This window comes from Zingiber officinale, chromosome 7A, assembly GCF_018446385.1.
Source record: "Zingiber officinale cultivar Zhangliang chromosome 7A, Zo_v1.1, whole genome shotgun sequence".
NCBI classification, from domain to species: Eukaryota; Viridiplantae; Streptophyta; class Magnoliopsida; order Zingiberales; family Zingiberaceae; genus Zingiber; species Zingiber officinale.
This window is the reverse complement of record NC_055998.1, coordinates 84,865,690-84,891,143: the sequence shown is the minus strand read 5'-3', so window position 1 is coordinate 84,891,143 and position 25,454 is coordinate 84,865,690. Positions and strand designations below refer to the sequence as shown.

The 25,454-nt window shown below is 38.0% G+C and overlaps 1 protein-coding gene across 4 annotated transcripts; it reads left to right on the top strand.

Annotated features, from left to right (window-relative positions):
• Positions 1-422: 422 nt before the first annotated feature.
• LOC122001662 (probable LRR receptor-like serine/threonine-protein kinase At2g28960) lies at positions 423-6,230 on the top strand. Of its 4 annotated transcripts, none has more exons than XM_042556538.1 (10): positions 423-593; positions 1,398-1,842; positions 2,170-2,233; positions 2,827-3,053; positions 3,267-3,393; positions 3,921-3,986; positions 4,080-4,266; positions 5,005-5,351; positions 5,710-5,861; positions 5,932-6,230. In XM_042556538.1, exons 2-10 carry the CDS (start codon positions 1,471-1,473, stop codon positions 6,178-6,180), a joined length of 1,791 nt encoding a protein of 596 aa, XP_042412472.1. In that variant the 5' UTR covers positions 423-593; positions 1,398-1,470; the 3' UTR covers positions 6,181-6,230. The 4 variants fall into 4 exon arrangements, with proteins under 4 accessions (XP_042412472.1, XP_042412471.1, XP_042412474.1 ...); XM_042556537.1 differs by having other exon boundaries at positions 1,386-1,842; XM_042556539.1 differs by lacking the exon at positions 423-593 and having other exon boundaries at positions 1,479-1,738.
• Positions 6,231-25,454: the final 19,224 nt, after the last annotated feature.

The following is a 25,454-nucleotide window of genomic DNA, read 5'->3' as shown; positions in this document are numbered from 1 at the left end:
CTATAAGAATTTATATCCAAAATAAATAATATATATTATTAGAACTTCTTTAATGGGACTGTTTTTATTTTTTATTATTATTATTTTTTATTTTTTATTTATAGTGTTGGGATAGTACTAACTGTTAATCAGTACTAGAGCAATTTCAACTATAATTAATTTTGTAAAAGCATTTGTTTAAATTAGGGTCAACATCATTTGATAAAAATATTATATAAAATATTTGAAACAAGCTTTAACGCGTCATTTGCTTTCTCCCACCGGATTGGAAATCCTATTCATCGCAGCTTTGAGTTTCCATCTCTATAAGACTCTAACTGAATGATTAAGCCCCACGCGCTAGGACGAAAGCGCTTCCAAATTGCATACAATAAAAGGAATCCTTGTTCCTATTTCCTCGAAACTGCAGAGAGCAAACAAACCCCACAGCTTTTCATGTTTTCCCTATTTCTTTCTCCTTAGGGTTTCTGACCTTTTAAGCCTGTGAAAAGTTAAGTTTAAATACACTAGAAGGCGATATAGAAAAGGGGCTGATTCTGGGCTCTTCTCTTCATCTTCTTGATAAATTTGCATCTGGGATTCATCTGGCTAAGGTATGAAGTACATCACTCAATTCATACATACTCAGTTTTCTGCAAGTATTATTTTCCAAAGCATATGTCTGACTTTTAAGCATAGAATCAACAAGTTCTTTATTTGCTGAAGAGGAAGATTGCAGTAGTATCTTGAAACTGTATTGCCGAAAGGTAAAAGTGCAGTTTCGAATTTGTAATAGTCCAAATGTCCATTGACAATATTAACTATTTTAATCTATTTTAGATTATTGGTTTAACATATATGTTAAGCATGTAATTCAGCATTTTAGTGTGTCACTAAGTTCATTACTTTTGTATTTCCATCATCATAAACAAGAGGGTCTACCAAAATTAAAAATATTTTTTTTACAAAATCTAAAACTTTTAAAAATTGAATTTCTAATTTGTGTTGCTTCTTCTCTTTCCTTTATCTAGTCTTTGATGTTCCTTAGTTAGATGCAACTCTGTTTAGTTTTATTCCTGATTAGTCTTCCTAATTAGCTGAAGTATTTATATATTATATGATTGTATTAATGGGTTATGGTTTGATGATACAAGAGGGAAGTACTGTAAAAGTGACCAGATGAATTGCTCAAACACCCGTTCGTGAGGGTTACTTGGGTCATGTTATAAATGCTCTAGCTAAAACTATTGATAGGAGAGGTGAAATTTCAGCTTCTGAATCTCGGTTAATTGAATCTCCTGCCCTAGTTATTATTTCGAGACATTTTGTATATTTCTATTGATTCTATGGTCCCTATAAGTGAACAGGATCTAAGTCATCTAAGTTCATTTCTCTTTCAAAAAAAGGTTTTATTGTAGGTGTCATACATCAAAATACAGAACAAGTGGGGCCATCCTTTGTAGGACACAAAAGTTGCTGGTGGTAGCGAATATGGCGGCTATAAGTGATGTGGCCACGGCAATTTCCCTGATTGGTAAAGTTATAAAGGCAGCTACTAATGCACAACTGATGAAGAAGGAATTTAAGGAGTTAGTAGATTACTTAGAATTGGTAGGAAAACAGTTGGAGATGCCCGATGACAGGGAGCTTGGTGATGCTTCCATGCAAACACTTCAGAAGATGGAGGAGGTCTTGCTTCAGTGTCATGATCTCGCTATTAGCTGCCAGCAACGAAGTTCTATCTACCTTGTGGTCAAAGGTAAGCGGATTCAGAACGAACTCAGAGGGGCACAAGAAAAAATAACAAAATACTTGACGCTTATTCCACTCATCCATTTCACACAAGTTTTTAGGCGGTTTAAGGTATATGCTCATCTTTTTTGCATGTGCTTGGTTTGAACTTTTGATCCTCATTCTTGATAAATGCAATCAGTTTAAACTTATTTTCTAAGACTAATACATGTACTTCGATCTTCGTACATGTTAGCCATGGTAGATTTTTGTAACTTAGTCTAACTCCTAATATGTTTTCTTCATAAAATGGTGATTGAGCAACATTGTTATTGTGCGACTGAATTCAATGGATTACGGTTACTGAAGTTATGCCAAAATTATTCTTCTAGGCTAATCATGAGTTGAGCTTCTACTATTATATCAATTTCAAAATATTATTTTTCTGCTTCTTTTCAGGAAGAAGAAACAAACATAAATGAGAATTGGCACGAACATGCTAGCAATGAATTAGATATTCCAGGTTTGTACTTGAGAAAAAAAACACTCACGTGTTCTTATATCTATATGCTAACAGTAGCATACAGAAAGATTAAGGTTATCGACCCCAAACCACAAATGAAAATTTCCACTATAAAAATAAATACAAGCCAGACAAATCTATCCCAAGAAAGAAAAGGAATCTTCTGTTTATCATTTAAATAACTTGAAAACTTCCGGTTGATACAATTTGAGCCATTCTCTAATCGTCTCCCTTATGCTTTGTTCCATTGTCAGCAACTATAAAAAATCTCTGATGTCAATTCACCCTTCATAAATTAGTTTTGTGAAATGTTATAGGACTATTGTTGAGTTTGAGTCTCTCAAGATCAGTCATGAGAAGACCACTGGCATCATGTTTCATCATACTTCCAATAGTTTTTTACTTCAATTGGTAGTTCTCATAATTTGGAGAACAGAAAAAAAAGAAAGAGAAATGATCTTTCCTTTTCATATTTCCTAATGTGATCATACTTAAGAAGCTAGATAGGCTTATGGCTAATCAATGTTTTAATTACACAAATATGATGGATCCGTGCCTAATTCAGTTATGTCAATGTGGTTTCTGTATGGAAGGTTTGGTTGCAGAAAGAATTGCCGAATTTACAGATAATAGGTTTCAAAGTAATGCTCACTTGTTCACCTATGAACAAATAGTAAAAATGACACACAACTTTGAGACAGTCATTGGCAGAGGGGGATTTGGTATAGTCTATTATGGACTTTTGGAAGATGGAACTGATGTCGCAATCAAGCGACAGAGACACTCATCACAACAGAGTGACATGGAGTTCTTTGCTGAGGTATATAATTCATTTCACTAGACCTTCAAATTTTGAAGATAATAGAAATCCAGCAACCAAATTAGAAGACGGTGAGAACAATATCCACTAGTGTATGCTATAGTGATCACTAAAAAGATGCAATTGGCCACCGGTGATTAAACTGAATTAGAGATAGAATGAATTTTGACAAATGTATGAATATGCATGATAACATTTTGTATTGTATTGCAGTTGAGGAGCTTAACCCAAGTTCACCACACGAATCTAATTTCTTTAATTGGTTACTGCAAGGATAGAAGCTACCTTGCTATTGTCTATGAGTACATGCCTCAAGGAAACCTTCAAGACCATCTGAGAGGTTTTGCACTATGACATTTCTAACACTGTAATTTGAATCAATAGATTGCCTAGTGTAATTGAGACTCATGGAAAGAAATGATAAGATGTGTGATGCTAATCTAAGAGTATATTTCCTGCTTAGTCGTGTTTATTGAATTTTGTAGTATATTGATAAACATTCAAGGAAATGATCACCTAATCATAATCAACATGGAATACCATATCTTGTTTTGTTGCTGGTTTCTTTTACTTTTTTATTATGTAAGATGCTTTATTGAGTCTATGGAAGAATGTTCAGTCATTTGTGTAGAAATTACCTTTTTCCCCTAAAATTAAAAGATATTATAATGAACACAAATCTTCAATAGTTTGTATTAGTCCTAATCATTAAAGGTTGCAAAGTTTCTGTTGTAAGCATTAAGCAACATTCAATATGTGGTTGGAGTATTAGATTTCTTTTTCAAATATAGATGCATAAACTTGGGGTTTAGAAATATTTGGGCAATGACTATGATCTTTCTTATTCCTATGTTCTCTCAATCGTAGGTGAAGCTGGGTTTCCTGTGTTGACATGGGTAGAGAGGCTCCAAATTGCATACCAAGCTGCACAAGGTTTTAAACTATAAAGCTTCTTGTTCTTTTACTTTATTTTGGATTTGTGCATATTTCTCTTAACTCGACATGAATTCTCTATACTTAATTTAGGATTGGACTATTTGCATACGCGATGCAACCCGCCAATAGTTCATAGGGATGTGAAGAGCTCAAACATTCTCTTGGGTGCAGATTTAGAGGCTAAAATAACAGATTTTGGAATTTCCAAGGCTTGGAATGAGAATGACACTTATACAACCACAAGAGTGGTTGGAACAGTAGGGTATATTGATCCAGCGTATGTTCTTTTCTCCACCATACTTTCTAGAGGTAGTCAAGTACTGTAGTAACCACATGGTTAGTCCTGATTAGACTAATATAACACTTTATTGCATACTATCATGACTGCCAATTCTTTAGTTAGTATGTCTATGTTAGAAATAAGAAGATGGTTTGGTGTGTCGAAGGAAGTTATGAATTTATAAATAAAGAAAATGTATAGTGAATTCTTTATGAGCTATTTTATAGCACATAAATAGACAGTGAGATTGGGAAAGTGTCAACTTTGTTAACCATAATAGGCAACTTACAAAAGAATCATGTGGAAATTAAAAATGAGGTTTCTCGCAAATGTTCAAAAACTATAGCTTGCCTTGTCTTTTTTATAACAATTATGCTGGAGATGATACATCTCTATTATTTGAAAAAGAACTCTGCTATCTCCCTAGCCCATGGTTTGGAGGATGGTACAAAGCTTAATTTTTGGAATTGCAATTAGTTACCAATTGAATATAAGTATGTAAATAAAACCTGATGCTTTGTTCCTAGTTAAACTAAGAGCCAATACTGAATCTGCTATGATGTCCATAGAACTTACTTTTCCTCGTTAATCTGGACGGTGCGACTTGTTCTTCCATTTTCATTCTTAACATTAGATAGTGTCACCACACCACTAGTTTTCCAGGAAAAGGCAAAGTAACAATAGTTTTTTCTTGCTATTTTAATTCAATTGTGACCTTAAATTTTTTTTTTCCAGTTATTTCCGTACTGGCTATGCCAGTGATGCAAGTGATGTTTATAGCTTTGGGATAATCCTTCTGGAAATGATTACTGGCCAACCTCCAATAATTCGTGGCCCAGAAGTGCAACAACACATTGTTCAATGGATATCTCTAAGAGTTACCGGTGAAGGAGATTTTGTTGATACAAGTATGAACGAATACTATGACCCTAGCTCTGTGTGGAAGGTTCTTCAGCTAGCATTGAGTTGCACAGACTTATCAGCCAGTAGGAGACCTCGAATGGCTGAAGTAGTAATCCAACTGAAAGAGATCATTGAAATGAAGCCTTTGAAACAGATGACTGAGGACATGAACAATAAAGGTGAGACTAACCAATCCAACCTTACAGTTGAATAGGACATTATGTTTTTGTTTCCTGATGGTTTGTGAAAAAATTTCTTAGAAAATAAGATGGAAATATCGTATTACCATTTTTGGTTCCATAATCTTTACTAAACATCTAGGATAACCATAAAAATAATTGCCATGTGATATAAGAGAAAATGATTTCCTCGAGAGATGATAATCTTAGATGACCATCAAATGAGAATCTTTGTAAAGTAGGACATAAATATTTGCTGATGTATGCTACATTTCTAGTACGAGTTGCACATTGTTAATCACAACAATGGACAGTGTTTCTTTTCACATTCTGAATGTTTGTCTACTGCTCCCTCCAGATATGGAAAATGAAGAAGTGGAAGAAGCATTTGTAACCTCAATTGCTCAAGCTGATCGCCCCATATGCATGCATAAACTGTCAGCCAATTTGTTCACATCATGGACACACAATACCCCTGGTAGAAGGTTTTGGCGATGCAAAAATTGGAAAGTACGATTTGCATTTATCTTAGATCTTGCAATATACTTTTCCTAGGAATGATTGGTTTGTTCTTTTGCAGATGGCCGGTGACTGTGGCTTTTTCAAATGGCATGACCCTGTGCAGGAAAGTGTCGCAATAGAACAATTGGATTTTGTAATCCACCAAAGCGAAGAGCTAGATGAGGAGATAATGATATTGGATGAAGAAAGTGCAATTCTTTTTTGCAAGTTGAAAGTCTTGCAAGAAAAACTTGTTGAATGCAAAAGGAGTAAGAAGGCATTAGAAATGAAGTTGGAAAGCATGGACAGATTTTACGTACATATGTAATTTTCATAGGCAAGATGTTCTTAGGGTTCAATGGATTAATCTTGAAATTTCTATTGATATCATTATTATCTTGTTAACTTGTTTTGATCAATATTAAAATAATTTTGATTCATTTCAATCAACATTGAAATAACTTTACTAATATTAAAAATAAATAATAATGACCACCATTGAAATAATTTCTGTTAGAACTACTAGCATATTATTGAACTACTGAAGTAAGAAAATTAAGATAATCTATGTTTCGATGTTTCTATTAGAACAACTATAATATTATTGAACTACTTTAATCTCGCTAGTCATTTTTGCTTTGATGTTTCGTTCCAATTTCGCTTTTTTCCCCGTCGAGTTCACATTCCCACAGCTTTTCATGTTTTCCCTATTTCATCCTCCTCCTCAGGGTTTCGTACCTTTTAAAGAGATATAGAAAAGGGAGTGATTTTGGGGTTTTCTCTGCAGCTTCTTGGTAAATCCGGCTAAGGTATGAAGTACATCGCTCAATTCATACTCAGTTTTTTTTGTTGTACTCTTTTTTAGGCATAGAATCGACAGATTTTTATTTGAAGCTGTATTGTTCAAAGCAAGATTTTAAAATTCGTTAGGTGTTAGTCGGGCGCTAGATCAATGCCTAGGCCGCTTAGGCGTGGACTAGGCGCTGCTAGACAGATTCCACGGTATCAACATAGATTACATAATAAATCACATTCTAAAACTCCAACACAATAATATCAAATTTAAAATGAGTTCAAAAATATACAATTAATAAGATATCACAAATTTATTCTACTTCACCAAAATTTTCAACAACTTGTTCTTCATCGGACATGAACTCAATATCATCATTATGATCCTCCTCTTCTTTTTCAGATGTAAAATCATATTCGTAAAGTTCTCTCACTCTAGAACTTCTTTGGGGTTATTTGATGAAATGACGTTTCCAAAGGATGAGCCTTTAGCCAACCTTTAATTCAATCACTTCTAAGTCCCTCAGTTAAGAAAAGAACATACAACAATTTTTTCTTCAACTTGATTTCTCCAGCTTTTTAACACTCTGATTTTTCATAAATGTGGACTTCTTCATTGCTCTAGTTTCTCTAACTCTAGTTACTCAGTATGATGAAGATGAAGATGAAGTTTGGTGCTAGCTACTAGGGTAAGTCAACAAATCGATTTTTTTGTTGGATCAAAGTTTAGGACTTATTAAACTTAAGCCCAATAAAAAAAATGCTACATTTCTATTTTTAATTGGACTTTAAATTAAAAGCCCAAACTAAAAAAAATTATAAAAACCCTGCACTATTTCCGCCGTGCATAGATAATTTGAACGGTTAGCTAGTGCCTGGGGCCACCTAATCCCATTTTGACGCCAAGGCCGCTTAGACTGGTCGACTAACATGTTTTCAGTATGGTTGACTGGCCCCTAGCACTTAGGCGGCACCTAGACAACCGCTTAGACTGATTTTTAGAACACTTGTTGAAAGGTAAAGTCTTTTAGATTATTGGTTTAAGCATTTTGGAATGAGTTTATTTTTATTATATGCTAAGAAAGTGATTCAGGATTTCAGTGTGTCACGAAGTTCATTGTTTTTCATAACTTAGTCTAACTCCAAATGTGTTTCTTCATAAAATGGTGATTGAACCCTATTGGTATTGTGCAACTACACATTGTCGGATGGATATCTCTGAGAGTTGCCAGTGAAACGGATTTTGTTGATAAAATATTGAACGGATGCTATGACTCTAGCTCTGCGTGGAAGGTTCTTCAGCTAGCATTGAGTCGTACAGACTCATCAAGCAGTATGAGACCTCGAAAGGCTGAAGTAGCAATCCAACTTAAAGAGATAATTGAAATGGAGTTCTTCAAACAAATGACTAAGGACATGAACAACAAAGGTGTTGGAAATATGAATAGAATAAAGAGGTAGAGACGAAGAGGTTCTTTTGTGCATGAGTTCAGTCCCATATTAGAAGTCTTTTTACTTTATTGTTGGTTTAAATTATGACACATGTATTGATGTTATAAAAATATGCATGGAGAGAGACTCTATCACGCATGAGTGTGCAAGGGTGGGTGCAAATCCAGAGCTCGGATTGTACTGAACCAAGGTTAACTCGTGTGCAGTCACCCTTTGATCTAGAGAGAGAAGCTCTCCCTTCTAATTCTAGAGAGAAATTGATTGGAGGTTGGTAGGAATATCGGAGTCACTCTTCGGCGACCTGTGTGGGCGCTTTCATCCCCCCTCTCACTCTTCCTCCTCTTTCTCTTTCTCATCACCGTTGCAAGCGGGAGGTTTTTCCATCCGTTGGGTTTCTTTTCTCCCCTTGTTTCTCTCTCTTTAGTTTTTTTTTCTGGTTTCGTTGCCCTTTGTGAGTTCTAGAGTTAAAAGTCGGTTGGTGATTTCTGGTAGCAGCTTTTCTCGGTGGCGAACTCAGGTGGTTGTCATCTCCGGCCAAGTTTTGTCAAAGAAGGAAAGTTTTCAACGATAAATATTTTCATTAATTTGCATTCATTGCATTAATTAATTGCCAAATATCTTCCCATTGATTGGCAAATCTTGGATGGGGCACTTTCCTAGTTTTTATTCAGTGGCTTTTATTTAGGAAGCTAATTTTCTTGAAGTGTGCTTAGGTATCAACTTTCCACAATGGGAAAGAAGAAAAAGGGACTCAAGTACTCTCCCTTGAGTCAAGCATGTGAATTGCAAATTGCCTTATATGAAGAGCAAAGATTTAGTCACATTGAAGCGGTCAACTTGGCAGCCAATGGATTTCATGAAGTGGACCAGGAGTTTGAAGTGGACTCTCATTCTAGTGAGGTGGACCAATATGTGAAGGACATTTCTAATGATAAGGCTTCTAATCTCAAAAAATGGTGCTGAGGTGGATGAACATGGAATGCCTGAGGCTATTGGTGAGACTATCAACGTGAATGAGGCTGCACCAACGGAGGGGGTGACGCCGAATTCAATACTAGGGGCTGGAGATGGTGATAATTAGAAGGATGTTGTTCCACCTACCCAACCGGCACAGGTCACGCAAAAGAAGAAGACTTGGGCAAGATTATTCAGAAACAACTGGAAGCCAACATCAGGTGTGTCTCTGGAGCAATATGAAGCTAAAGGCGAGAGGCTATCTTTCGACTTTGATGATATCGATGACATTGAAGACACCATGGGTTTTTGTCTTGTTGGTTGTTTCATGGACGAACATCCGGGAAGAAATGGAGTCTCTGCGATTGCCAATCAATGGAGGGTTCCCTACAAATTTTTTATGCACAAAAGTGAGTGCGTGGTCTACTGTTTTGATACAAAAGAGGATCGAGATGGTGTGTTGCAAGGTGGGCCTTATTTTGCTTTTGGAGTTCCCATTTTCTTGAAGCTTATGCCAAAGTATTTTCTCTTCCATGAGGATGGCCAGCTAGTTCCAGCTTGGATTCAAATCCATGGGTTACCACCATATTGTTGGTCACAGAAAGTACTGAGTATGATTGATTTAGAGATAGGGAAGCCTCTATACACAGATAACTTGACGCGATCAAGGGAGCGGATGGAGTTTGCTCGTCTCTTGGTGGAGGTTCCGATCATTAGGGATAGAATTTATGAGGTATCAATCACGTTACCTACTGGAGCCCAGGTTGATCTCATGATTGTTTATGAAATGATGTCCGAATATTGTGAAGTTTGTAAGAAGATTGGTCATTGAAAGGAAGACTGTCGGGGTGCATCTCAACTAAATTTGAATGCGCCTCATGAAGGGAGGCCAAGGTCGAAATCAACGGGTAACTGGGGGAGAAGGAGATCGCAACCGAGATATAGAACTCAGGCAAGGCAAACCAACCAACAACCGCAGAATGTGGAGGAACCGGCGACACAGAATGGATTGACAATTGTGGTGGTACATAGTCCTAAGCCCGTGGCAATTGAACCTCCCCTAGATCATGAAGAGGTGGGCGCGCAGCACGTACATCATGTAGAGGTGCTGAATGCAGAAGAGGAGTTGTCTGCTATACCGGAGGTTTCAAGTAGCAAGGAGGCCTCTTCCTCTTCAGCGGATCATCAGTCCCAACGGCTAGTAGTAATGCAAATCGATCCTCGACATAATCATCTCCGGCTATATCAGTGACACTGGGATCATCTTCTTCTGCATCCTCTCAGACTGATTCCATATGTAATAAAGGGAAGAACAAGGAAGTGATTGGCAGTACAGTGCCCCCACAGAGTGTACGACAACTACCGACCCGAGCAGCTCGATCAGGTGGTGTAAAATGAAGGTATCTGTATGGAACATTAGGAGTTTTCACAAGTCCCTAAAACATGGAGGGGGGGGGTGCACCGCCTTCTCAAACATAAAGATATTCAAGTGATGACATTATTGGAGACAAAGTTGGACGACAATTCTCTTGACCCTATTATGCGTCAGCGGTTTTCAGGTATGGAGTATGTTCATAATTTTGATATGTTTAATCATGACCGTATACTGCTTCTTTGGGACGTACACAGAGTTGATATGGATGTGCTCTCAATGACCGAACAATCCATTCATTGTCGGGTCCGGTGTCAGATTTTTGGGAGGGACGTCTTAGTTACATTTATTTATGGGCTTCATTCTATTGTTGCTCGGAGACCGTTATGGGAGGCTCTTACAGATCTTAGGGAGTCCATTCCGAAACCATAGTTGATTTTTGATGATTTTAATTCTATTATATCGACACTAGATAGACAAGGGGGCTCTTCAGTTACCAATTATGAAATGCGGGATTTCCAAATTTTTACTCAAGTATGCGGTTTGGTGGATCTTCGCTCCATTGGATATCATCTCACTTGGACCAATGGTATGATTTCTTGTAAATTAGATAGAGCTTTGGTGAATTCTTTTTAGTTATTGGTAGATTTCGATGCTTATGCGGAGTTTATGGCGCCCGGGTGTCTCTCGAACCACTCTTGCACCATAGTGCACACTCTAGCGAAGGATTAACCTCCAAATCGACCTTTCAAGTTCCTTAATATGTGATCACTAAATGAAGGTTACACCGAGCTTGTGATGGACTCATGGTCACCCTCGGTTATTGGGAATGCTTAAGTCATTCTTAAAGTGAAGTTGACCTGTTTGAAGAAAAGATTGAGGGAGTTGAATAACAATAATTTTGGACATATTTCAGAGAAGGAAAAGAGAGCAAATGTAGATTTAGAGGAGATACAGAAAGAGGTCCTAGTAGGAGGTACTATTTCCATTGACTATGATCATATACGGAGGAAGGCTACTCTACTTGCGGAGGCAGAGAAATAATTTTATCAACAACGTGCGAAGTATGTTTACTTAAGAAGCTCTGATACGTGTACTAAATTCTTCCATGATGTAGTGAAGTGGAACAACAAGAGGCAAGCCATCATCACACTCACAAAGCAAAATGGAGAGCAAACATCAAGCTTAGGTGAAGTGGCAGATGAATTTGTGGGCTTCTTTCATGATCTACTTGGGAAAAAGGTGGCGTGTGACTCCATGGACAGTGGTGGATTTCTTGGAAGAAAACTCACTCATGGTCAATCTGAGGACTTAATCAGGCTGGCGGAGGTGGAGGAAATTAAAGCAGCTTTATACGATATTGGGAGTGATAAAGCACCGAGTCCAAATGGATATGGAGTAAAATTTTTCACCTCGTCTTGGGATATTGTTAGGTCGGAGCTTATCGCAGCCTTTCAAGAATTTTTTCAGAGTGGAGAACTACTCAAACAATGGAACCATTCATTAATATCTTTGGTGCCAAAGGCAGATCATTCCATAAGAGTTTCAGATTACCGACCTATCTCTTATTGTAATGTGTTCTATAAGGTCGTTGCAAAGTTACTGGCCGGTCAATTAGTAGGGGGTTTGGGAGACTTATTGGATCAAGCGCAAGCAGCTTTTGTGAAAGGGTGATCTATTGGTGACAACATTAATCTCACACAGGAGTTGCTACGGAAGTATACACGCAAAAGAATTTCCCCGAGATGTATGATCAAGGTTGACTTGCAGAAGACATTTGATACAGTAGATTGAGATTTTCTCATGGGTGCCCTCGTTGGTTTTGGTTTTTCCCCAATGATATTTTGGATAGATTAGGGAGTGTGTAACTACGACCTCCTATTCTATTTCTCTAAATGGCAGCATCTATGGATTGTTTAGTGGGCGTCGTGGTCTAAGGCAAGGTGACCCCCTATCTCCCCTACTTTTTGGGTTGTGCATCAAAGTATTATCACGCAGGTTGCAGGTTGCCTCATTGTCACCCTCCTTTCACTTCCATCCTATGCGTAAAGAGGTTGGCATCACACATCTTGCATATGCCGATGATTTGATGTTGTTTGCATGAGTGGATGAGTCCTCAATAAAAGTATTAGTGGATTGTTTGGAGGGTTTTCGCAATGAAGCAGGACTTTGAGATAATTCATTGAAGTCTCATATGTATATGGCGGGGATTGATGATAGAATGAAGAACTGATTGCTCCAACTTATTGGGTTCCAGGAAAAAACATTTCCATTCCGGTACTTGGGGATTCCACTAGTGGCGGAGAAGTTACGGATTGCAAACTATAGACCATTACTTGATGCTATTACAATGAAGATCAATTCTTGACCAAAGCACACCTTATCTTATGCGGGGCGCTTGGAGTTGGTGAAGACGGTGCTTCAAGGTGTGGAGTGTTATTAGCTTTCCATGCTCCCTATTCTTGTTGGTGTCATTGAAAAGATCAAAACAATATGTCATACCTTTGTGTGGTCTTCAAAGCACCCTCCTATTTCTTAGGCCACAATGTGTCTTTTTCGACATGATGGTGATTATGAACTACAAGACCTACATGCCTGGAACGAAGCACTTCTTAGCAAGACACTATGGAGATCCAAACTAATGCGGATTCACTATAGGTAAGATGGGCGCACCATCATTATCTCAAGGGTACTGATTTTTGGCAATGGGAGGTCAAAGCTTCGGACTCTCCTCTTATTAAACGACTTGTGGACATTCGAAACAAAATTCAAAGGGCTACAAATGGAAATGAGGAGGTGAACTTGTTGATGGGTGAGTGGTTTGCGGGAGGAAAAAGTGGGACTGCAAATGCATATGGTTTCTTTATGCCAAGAGATCTTGAGGTGACATGACCATCATTGGTTTAGAGGCAGGAAATTATGCCGAAGCATCGATTCATTCTATGGTTACTTGCTCATGAGAAGCTACAGACAATGGATAGAATGTCTTATGTGGAGAACAAGACTTGTATGCTTTGCCAATGTTAAGATGAGTCGAAGGATCACTTGTTCTTTGATTGCCCTATCACATGTACTCTTTGGAACAAGGTACGGAGATGATTAGAGATAAATCATGACGTTAACTCAATAGAGGAGTTATTTCACATCCTTGGCCAATACTACAAAGGTGCGAGCGGGAGAATGAAGGCGAGCTATCTTGGAGTTTCTAGTATGATGTATGTTCTATGGGAAGCTCGCAACAGGTGTCGCTATGAGGGGATGGTTCTTGATGTTGACCGAATGTTGCGCAAGATCCAAATTCACATTTACCATTTTGTGAACTTATGCAAAAGTTAAAGGGGCATTCTACGCTGCTGCCTATGAGGAGTTTGATGTCTGTGTTTTTGATGCTCCACCTGCTGTTCATGGTTTTGAAGCTACATTTGCTGTCCATGTTTTTCATGGCTTGTGTGTGTACATGCAAGTCGAGTTATGGACTTGAGTGTATGCATGTGAGTCAAAGTGTGGACTTTGTGTGTGTCTTGTGATTAGGGTGAGATGAACTTGTACAGTGAGGGATCCTACTGTGTGTGGTGAGAATTTGTATTTTGTACACATTTCCTATGATGAGGGGATGTGAGTTGGGAGGTATGAGAGAGGATGGTGAATAGATCCACCATAATTGATCTATCTAGTCCATAGCAAACGGCTCGCGGTAAGGACAACGATAAGTCCGTTGATGGCTGGGCTTTTGCCAAAAAGTCCAAGAGGGTGAATAAATCCACCATAACGATCTATCTAGTCTATAGTAAACGACTCATGGTAAGGACAACACCAAATCCGTTGATGGCTGGGGCTTTGCCAAAAAGCCCAAGAGGGTTCATAGATCCACCATAAAGATCTATTTAGTTTGTAGCAAATGGCTCGCGGTAAAGACACGATAAATCCGTTGATAGCTGACCACTTGCTAAAAGTGGGGTGACGATCTATGGCGGGATGACAATCATAAATTCAGTCCGTGCTTTTGATGCTCCGCTTGCTGTCTGCGCTTTTGATGCTCCATTTGCTATCAGTGCTCTTCATGGTTGAGTATTCTAGTTTGTTGTCCGTGTTTGATTGCCACACCTACTGCCACACCAATTGTTCATTATTTTGTAATGCATGTAATGGTGTTTGTGTGGTGTTGTATGTGTGTGTGTGTGTGTGTGTGTGTGATTGGAGATTGGTTTGACTTTGTTTTTTCTTGTGGATTGTCCCACGTGAAGCATGATGGTGAGAGGGAAATTGAGTGCATGATGATGTAAGTGAATTTAGTGATGATAAAGGAGTCGACCTCAATAATAGAGGATAAGCTCCTAACTATCATGTATCATTTGACATTCGGTTTGAGAGTCTTTATCTCTCAAATCAGTTTTATATAAATATACCTATTTTTGTGAATTAATGGTGATTTTGTAGCATCTCAGTATTAATGGTGACATTAAACCCATTAATAATAATTCTGTAACGTCTCGACATTAATGAAGACATTAAACTCATTAATGATGACATTAAACCCAACATTAAATGATCATAATTTGGTCATTTATTGTAGGCAAGGTGAGAACTCCTATATAAGGAGGTTGGATCTTGAGCAAAGGGAGACGCGTAAGAGAAGCAAAAGTGAAAGCGAAAGAAAAAGAATTCCTCCACCTATTCTCTCAGTCGTGCATCCGCTCAGCTGAACTACTTGTGATAGCACTCAGGTGCATTCTCAGTTAGCCACGAACAACTAGTGCTTGGTTGCGTTCATGATTTTGCCATTGTATCCTGGGAAACAGATGACCCGAGGAAACTTCAAAGCACAGCCAGAGGTGGGGAAAAATCTGTTTCAAGAAAACTACGACCATCGCAGGCCTCGGTCCCTTCTCTCGTTTGGCCGCTTCGCCCGTCGGCCACTTCGCTTGCTCAGACTTTACTGCTCAAACTCGGTGCTCGGTCTGCACTAAGCAATTAGCAAAAACCATCCCCCCAATGGCAGCCTAGGTTATCAGCTCAGGTCATCTAGACAAATATATTAGAATTGATTTTGTGTAATTTCAATTCAGTTAATTTCCTAATATCTCCGACAACAGATTATTTTGTCCAACAATCTTGAAACAGATTCGATTCTATTGCGATGACCATAAAATAGAATGTTGAGGTGCAACATACTCAACATGTGCAGACTCCCTCTGCCCCGATTGGAACTGTACCAATCAACTATGGGGAAAGGCCAGAGAAGTTCACTGGAGTGAACTTCAAGAGGTGGCAGCAAAGGATGCTCTTCTACCTGACCACGCTCAACTTGGCTCCGTTCTTGACCGAGGATCCTCCCAAGCCTGCTGAGGATGCTGATGCGCAGACCATCAATTCAGTGGAGGCATGGACTCATTCTAAGTTCCTTTGCCAAAACTACATCCTCAATTGCGTTGCTGACTCGCTATACGTTGTGTATAGCATAAAGAGAATGACTAAGGAGCTGTGAGAGTTTCTAGATAAGAAATACAAGACGGAGGTTGTAGGGACCAAGAAGTTCATCGTGGGTCGATTCCTGGATTACAAAATGGTTTAGGTGATCAGTAAAGTCCAGGAGCTTCGGGTGATCTTGCACGAGATCCACTCAGAAGGAATGATTTTGATTGAAACCTTCCAAGTGACTGCTATCATTGAGAAGCTATCTCCCGGCTAGAAGGACTTCAAGAACTACCTGAAGCACAAGTGGAAGGAGATGAATGTGGAGAAACTTATTGTTAAACTTTGCATCGAAGAAGACAACAAGAGTTCAGAGAGAAAGCTATTCTCTCAGGCTACTGTGAAAGCTAACATGGTCGAGCACGGTCAAAGCTCGAAACGAAAGAGCCCCAAATCCTCCAAGATGGGAGCCAGAGGAGGCATCAACATGAATAAGTTCTCTGGGAAGTGCTTTAACTGTGACCGAGTGGGTCACAAATCTTCGGAGTGCAGGAAGCCGAAGAAGAAGCAAGAGACCAACTTGAACGAGGGAACAGAAATGGATGACCTCTGCGCTGTGGTCTCTGAGATGAACCTATTCGGTGCGACAATGGTGGATCGATACTGGAGCCACCATACATGTATGCTGCAACAAGGAGCTGTTCCACAACTTCAAAGAAGTCACTGGAGACAAACTGTTCATGGGGAACTCAGCAACCTCGGACATCATGGGCCAAGGAAAAGTGGTGCTGGAGATGAACTCGAGCAATGACCTTACTCTGAATAATGTGTTGTATGTTCTGGAGATTCAGAAGAATCTAGTGTCAGGATCACTGTTAAGCAAGCATGACTTTCGCATTATTTTTGAGTCAGACAAAGTTGTATTGTCCAAGAATAGAATATTTATAGAAAAGGGATATGTTTTTGATGGGTTATTCAAGCTCAATGTAATGACCTTATTAGGCCTAAGATAAATAAAAGTGAAAGCTCTTCCACTTATATGCTTGAGTCTTCGTGTGTATGGCATGGTAGACTAGGATATGTTAACTATGATGTATTGCGTAGATTAATAAATATACAAAGTATACCTACATTCCACCTTGACCCAAAACACAAGTGTGAGATTTGTGTTGAAGAGAAAATGACAAGGTTATCCTTTCAACATATTAAAAGAAATAACGAACCACTTGACCTGATCCACACTGACGTGTGCGACCTAAAAGGTACGCCAACACATGGTGGTAATAAATACTTCTTCACTTTTGTAGATGATAACACAAAATACTGTTATGTGTATCTTCTCAAAATTAAGGATGAAGCTATAGAGAAATTTGCTCTCGATAAAAATGAGATTGAAAACCAACTTAATAAAAAGATTAAAGTAGTTCAAAGTGACCGAGGCAGTGAATACATATCACCGTTTGCTGAGTTGTGTGCTAAACATGGGATCAAACACGAAACAACAACTCCTTATACTCCTCAATAAAATGGAGTTGCTGAGCAAAATAATCAAACTCTGAAGGAAATGATGAATGCTCTTCTATTGAACTCTGGATTATTAGAGTTCTATGGGGGAAGCTGTGTTAATAGCTAATTAGCTTTTAAATAAGGTGCCCCAGAAGAAAATAGATAAGAGCCCTTATGAGTTGTGGAATGGAAGACAACCGTCCTACAAATATTTACGAGTGTGGGGGTGTTTTGTCAAAGTGCTGGTGCCTGATCCAAAAAGGATTAAGATAGGACCAAAGACTATTGGTTGCGTATTTATTGGATATCCACAGAATAGCAGTGCTTATCGATTTGTTGTGTATGAATTACACATATTGGAGATATACAAGAACTCGATAATAGAATCGAGAAACGCTTCATTCTTTAAGCATGCATTTCTGTATGAGACCCGAGAGGATGCTAGCTCCTTAAAGTAGGCATATGAAACACAAGGTGAAGATAATGATGAGGAACCAGTGGATGTTGAGCTTAGACGGAGCAAAAGAGCTCGGTTAGAAATATCCTATGGATCAAATTTTATCACTTTTATGTTGGAAAGTGAACCCCGAAATTACTCAGAAGCTATAAACGCTTTTGATGGACCTCACTGGAGAGAGGCAATTGCATCTGAGATAGACTCTATCTTACAAAATCACATTTGAGAACTTGTGGATCTTCCTCTTGGAAGTAAACCACTAGGTTGTAAGTGGATCTTCAAGAAGAAAATGAAGTTAGATGACACAATTGATAAGTATAAGGCCAGATTGGTAATCAAAGGATACCGACAATAGAAAGACCTCGATTACTTTGATACGTATTCTTCGGTGTCGAGAATAACTTTCATTAGAGTATTGTTAGCTATTGACACTATTTGGAATCTTGAAATACATCAAATAGATGTAAATACTGCCTTTCTAAACGGAGATTTAGAAGAGAAAATCTACATGGAGCAACCTGAGGGATTTTCTGTGCCAGGACATAAAAACAAGGTATGTAGATTGGTGAAGTCATTATATGGCTTGAAACAAGCACCAAAGTAGTGGCATGAAAAATTTGATAATGTCATGAAGGAATATGGATTCAAGATTAATAAATATGATAAATGTGTCTACATGAAAATAACAGAGAATGACTATGTCATCTTGTGCCTATATATAGATGCCATACTTATCATTGAGAGTAATGATAATATAATGAAATCCACTAAAGATATGTTGAACTCAAGATTTAACATGAAAGACATGGGCCTAGCTGATGTGATTCTAGGAATAGAAATTCTTAGAACAACATAAGGACTTGTTCTTAGTTAGTCCCATTACATGGACAAAATTCTTGAGAAGTTCACTAAGGGTGATACTGCATTGGCATGAACGCCGATAAATACTAGCCAATATCTATCAAAAAATCAAGGTGAAAGTATCTCTCAGATAGAGTACTCTCGAGTGATTGGAAGTCTGATGTACTTAATGAGTTGTACACGACCAGACTTGGCCTACGTAGTAAGTAAACTGAGTAGATACAAGAGTAATCCTGGTGTTGAGCACTGGAAAGGGATAACAAGAGTACGGAGGTACTTGAGGTATACACATGAATATGGACTGCACTATATGAGATATCTTGCTGTTATCGAAAGATACAACGATGTGAGTTGGATATCTGACATAAAAGACTCTAAATCTACGAGTGGATATGTATTCACTCTAGCAGGTGCAACAATTTCCTGGAAATCTTCTAAGTAAACCGTAATAACCTGAGTTTGTAGCTTTTGACAAATCTGGTGAAGAGGTTGAATGACTACGACAATTCTTAGAAGATATTCCTAGATGACCGAAACCTGTGCCGACAATTTGCATACATTGCGATAGTCAATCAATAATCGGTCAGGCACAGAGTCATCTGTATAATGGTAAGTCTAGGCATATACGTCGTAGACATAATACTATTAGACAACTACTCTAAACGGGAGTTATCACGGTTGACTATGTGAAGTCAAAGGATAACCTAGCAGATCTACTAACCAAAGGGCTAAATCGAGAGTTAGTTGCAAGCTCATCATGAGGAATGGGCTGGATGCCATTGTTAGTGATCAAAGACACCCAACCTATGCTGACTGGAAATCTCAACAACTAGGTTCAAAGGGACAACTAATCTGCATTGATTAGACACACTGTGGGGAACAACCCAATGAATTAGTGAATGATGGAGGTTAAGCACATGACTTTTAATGATCAAGAAGAGTAGATGACTACTCTCGAGGGATCACCTATGTGAGAAAGAAGTGGAGTCATTTCAAAGAGACTTGGAGGCACAATTCTTAGAGTTTCTCATAGAACTAGGCGTGTTCATTGCCAAGAATGAACACACTCATGAAAACTGAGTTGTATCAGGAAGAGTCCCGGGTGCGATATGTCAATGCTTACACAAATGGAAGAACAATTCAAGGACATCACACGTCTTCTATCAGCCAATAAGCAAACAGATCTGCACAAGGGAAGATTCAAAGGGTAAAACCTACCTGTCCTATACTGGACTTAACTGTGAAATGCTATCATATACCCTATTTTCATTCATATGGGGAATTGTTGGAAATATGAATGCAATAAAGAGGTGGAGACGAAGAGACTCTATTGTGCCTGAGTTTAGTCCCATATTAGAAGTCTCTTGGCTTTATTGTTGGTTTAAATTATGACACATGCATTGATGTTGTAAACATATGCATGGGGAGAGACTCTCTCATGCACGAGTGTGCAGGGGTGGGTGCAAATCCAGGGCCCGTATTGTACTGAACCAAGATTGACTCGTGTGCAGCACGACCTGCGCATGTCGAATGTCGGACCGGTCGAGGCAAAATTTGCCCAAAAGAATGAGCCAACATATTGCCACTTGAATCTCTTTTTGCTACATGCTCAAGAGTGTAACAGAAGCATTAATGTGAATTAATGGTGATTCTGTAATGTCTCAACATTAATGATGACATTAGACTCATTAATGGTGATTTCGTAATGTCTCAGTATTAATGGCGACATTAAACCCATTAATAATGATTATGTGACATCTCGACATTAATGAAGACATTAAATCCATTAATGACGACATTAAACCTAGCATTAAATGATCATAATTTGGTCATTTATTGCAGGCAAGGTGAGAGCTCCTATATAAAGAGGCTAGATCTTGAGCAAAGAGAGACGCGTAAGAGAAGCGAAAGCGAAAGTGAAAGCAAAAGCAAAAGAATTCCTCCACCTTCGTTCCCCGATTATGTTCTCTCGATCGTGCATCCGCTCGGTTGAATTACTCGTGATGGTACTCAGGTACATTCTCAGTTGGCCACGAACAACCAGTGCTTGGTTGTGTTCGTGGTTTTGCCGTTGTATCCTGGGAAACAGACGATCCGAGGAAACCTCGAAGCACAGCCGGAGGTGGGGCGAATCTATTTCAAGGAAACTGCGACCATTGCAGGCCTTGGTCCCTTCGTCCATTTGGCCGCTTCACCCATCGGCCACTTCACTCGCTCAAACTTTGCTGCTCAAACTTGGTGCTCGGCTACACTCAACAATTAGCAAAAACCAACCCCCGCTGGCAGCCTGAGATTATCAGCTCAGGTCATCTCGACAGATAAGTTAGAATTGATTTTGTGTAATTTTAATTAAGTCAATTCCCCAATATCTCCGGCAACATATTGTTTTGTCCAACAAAAGGTGAGACTAACCATGATCCAACTTTATGGTGTTTTGGGTTCCTGACAGTGTGTGAAAAAGATTTCTTAGAAAATAAGATGGAAATGTCATATTACCATTTTTTTGTTCCATAAGTTTTATTAAACATCTAGGATAACCATAAAAATAATTGCCATGTGATACATTCGAAAATGATTTCCTCAAGAGATGATAATCTTAGATTACCATCAAATGAGAATCTTTGCAAAGTAGGACATAAATATTTTTTGATGTTTACAATATTTTTAGTAGCAGTTGCTCATAGTTAATCACAACAATGGACAGTATTGTTAGAATGTATACTAAAAGTCTAACTTTTTATATAAAACATTTATAAGAATCACATTGATCAAATGTCTACATTTATGATAAATGCAGTTGTCCATTTAATTTATATTATAGATAACATGGTGTTTGGTGTGACACAGAAAATCATGTTATCAGTTCCTTATAAATTATAAATAGTAGCTCACAACCAAGATGGAATGAGACAAACCATTGGAGTGGTTGTAGTGTAATTTTATATTAGTTTATCTTAACTATAAAATTATACTAGTACACTGTGTGTGTATTGAGCATGACCATTTGAGGTAGTTTCTTTTTATACTGACTACATAAAAGAACAAAAATCTCTGTTATTATGAAAGTGCGTACTCTTAATCATGATATAATAACAAGCACGTATACTTAATATTTATTTCTTTAATTTATCAAAGGATGAGATTTAGTTCGTTAAATCAATAGACCCGATAAGTTGGGAAGTGATATTATTTATATGGTGTGTTGTTGATTATAGAATGAAACTGTGTCCTATTAATCTAGGTTGGTGATGTCCCCTTGAGGAGCTCATAAGGATTGTTATGTAAACCCTGCAAGTGGACTTAGTCCGACATGACAATAAGGTTGAGTGGTACTACCCTTGGATATAGATATTAATTAAGTGAGTTGTCAGTAACTCATTTAATTAGTAGGCATTCGATATCTTAAACACAGGGAGACTAACGCACTCATGATAAGAAGGAGCCCATATTGTAATATGGGATTGGTGCGGTAGTGCAATAATAACTCTTTAGTGGTATGAGTTATTATTGATGAACTTGAGTTGGGTATTCGGGGCGAACACGGGAAGCTCAAGCTCATCGGGAGACCAAAACTAATTCCTCCCCTCGGTCCCTGTTGTAGTCTCTTATTTATAAAGCCTTATATCCACTTAAAACCCATCTTCTTACCCATCTTGATGTGGTCGACCAAGCCAAGCTTGGAGCCCAAGCTAGGGCCGGCCAAGGCAAAGATTGGAGCCAAGTTGTGGCCGGCCAAGCTTGGAGCCCAAGCTAGGTGGTCGACCACATAAAAATTAAAAGGGTATTTTAAATTTTAAAATATTTTCTTTTGTAGAAGCCATGATTTTAAAAGAGAGTTTTTAAATTTTAAAATATTTCCTTATATAGCTTTCTACAAAGGATTAAGAGAGAGGTTTGATATCTTTCCAAATTTGTAGTTAAAAGAAAGATTTTAATTTTTGATAAAACTTTCCTTTTTTTGTAACCATCCACATGTTTTTAAAAGAGAGATTTTAATTTATAAAATTTTCCTTTTATAACCAACAAGGGATTTAAAAGAGAAATTTTTTTTAAAAAAATTCTTACCAGAAACAAATAAGGAAGCTTTAATTTTATGTTTAAAACTTTCCTTGTTTGGAGCACATGTGTAGGCCCGGCCATGACAAGCATTAAAAGGAAGTTTTAATTTTTGATTTAAAACTTTCCTTTTTAGTCATTGGAAAGGAAAACAAGGAAGTTTTAATTATGTTTAAAACTTTCTTTTTTTGCCAAGACCAAGGATTATAAAAGAGATGGATGGGGTGCCTCATGAGATAGCACATCTTCTATTCTTCTCTTCCAATCCATTGGTGGCCGACCCTATTCCTTTTCTTTTCTCCTTTTGTTTTCTTCCTTGGAGGCCGGCGGCATCAAGTGTGGTGATCTCTTGGTGGCCGGTTGCTTGAAGGAGAAGAAGAAAAGAAGGAAGCTCTCTTGTCTAGCATTCCTTGGAGGTTAGTTGGTGGCTGAAACTTGGAAGCAAAGGAAGAATCTTAGGTGGATTTCATCTTGGAAGATCATCGCCCACACGACGTCCAAGAGAAGGAGAGGAATACAGCAGAAGATCAAGAGGTCTATAAGCTACAAAAGGTATAACTAGTTATTTGTTTCCGCATCATAACTAGTTTATCTTTTTGTATATATCTTGATGTTGGTTGCTACTTGGAAAACCTAATGGTTCCACTGTACAAAAATTTTGTACAAAGGTCTGAACCTTTTCCTAGCTACCATGTGCTTTTAAATTAAACTTGGATCGCCTGCGGAACTTAACACGTTTGATCCAAAATTTAATCTATTTGTTCTTTTAGGTTTTGACTTGGATCTCCTGCGGAACTTAACACGTTCGATCCAAATCACTTAGGTTATTAATTCCATTAAATATTAATTTCCAAATTGGCTTCCAGTACTGACGTGGCGAGGCACATGACCTTCTTGGATATGGGAGCAACCACCACCGACTAGAAAAAACCTTTTAAGGAAAGCTAATATTTAATTTCCTAAAATAACTTTAGGTTAACCGAAAGGAACAATCAAATCATAAGGAAAAGAAAAACTAAAAAACACAACATCGAAAATAATTTCGAAATACTAGAATCACATGCCTATTGTATTTGGTATTATTTCCAAAAATAACTAGTATGATGCGGAAAGGAAAAATACTAGTTATACCTTTTAGAAAGACCTCTTGATCTTCTACCCTATTCCTCTTCTAACCTCGGACGTTGTGTGGGCAATGATCTTCCAAGATGAGGACCACCTAGCACCTTCTTCTTCTTCCTTCAAGTTTCGGCCAAGCACCAAAAATCTAAGGATGAAGAACTTCTTCCACCAACTAAGCTCCAAGGGATGCAAGCTTTCTCTCCTCCTTCTTCTTCTTCTCCAAGTAGTATCCGGCCACCACAAAAGCTCCAAGCAAGGAAGGGTTTCGGCCACCACAAAGAGGAAGAGGGGGAGAGAGGATGGCCGGCCACCACACCAAGGAAAAAGAGGGAGAGAATAATAGAGGTTGTATCTCATGAAGGCACCCCAACTCCCTCTTTTATATTCCTTAGCTTTGGTAAATAAGGAAATTTAATTATAATAAAATTTCCTTAACTTTCCTTGACATGAATTAATTAATAAAAATTAAACAAAATTTCCTAAACATTCATGTCTTGGCCGGCCACATCAACAAGAGCAAACAAGACAATTTTTAATCAACAATTAAAAATTCCTTATTTGTCTTCGGAAATTTTAAAAAATAAAATTTCCCTTTAAAATCCCTTCATGGTTGATAAAAAGAAATTTCTATAATTTTAATTTTTCAACATGTGAATAATTTTCAAAGAGAAAAAATAAAATATCTTTCCTATCTACAAATAAGGAAAGAGATCTAATCTCTTTTCTTAATCTTTTGTAGAAGAGATATTTTAATTTTAATTCTCTCCAATAAATTATATCTTCCACATAAGAAAAAATTAAAATTAAAATTAAAATTCTTTTAAATTTATTGGGGGCCGGCCACCTAAGCTTGGGTTCAAGCTAGGGCAGGCCACCCATGAATCAAGGCTTGGCCGGGCCCTAGCTTGATCCACAAGCTAGCTTGGCCGACCCCCTTATCATGGGTATGAAGGTGGGCATAGGTGGGTATAGTACTCTATAAATAAGAGGCTACGATATGGACCGAGAGGAGGAATTGGTTTTGGTCTCCCGATAAAATTAAGCATCCTGTGTTCACCCCGAACACACAACTTAATTTTATCAATAATAATTCATTCCACTAGAGAACTATTATTGAACTACCGCACCAATCCCAAATTACATTTTTTGGGCTCCTTTTTATTATGAGTGTGTTAGTCTCCCTGTGTTTAAGATGTCGAATGTCCACTAATTAAGTGAGTTACTGACAACTCATTTAATTAATATCTTAATCCAAGAATAGTACCACTCAACCTTATCGTCATGTCGGACTAAGTCCACCTGCAGGGTTTAACATGACAATCCTTATGAGCTCATCTTGGGGACATTATCAACCTATATTACTAGGACACAGTTTCCTTCTATAATCAACAACACACACTATAAGTGATATCATTTCCCAACTTATCGGACTTTTGATTCATCGAACTAAATCTCACCCATTGATAAATTAAAGAAATAAATATTAAATATATGTGCTTGTTATTATATTAGGATTAAGAGCACACACTTCCATAATAACTGAGGTATTTGTTTCTTTATAAAGTTAGTATAAAAGAAACGACCTCTAATGGTCCTACTCAATACACTCTAAGTGTAC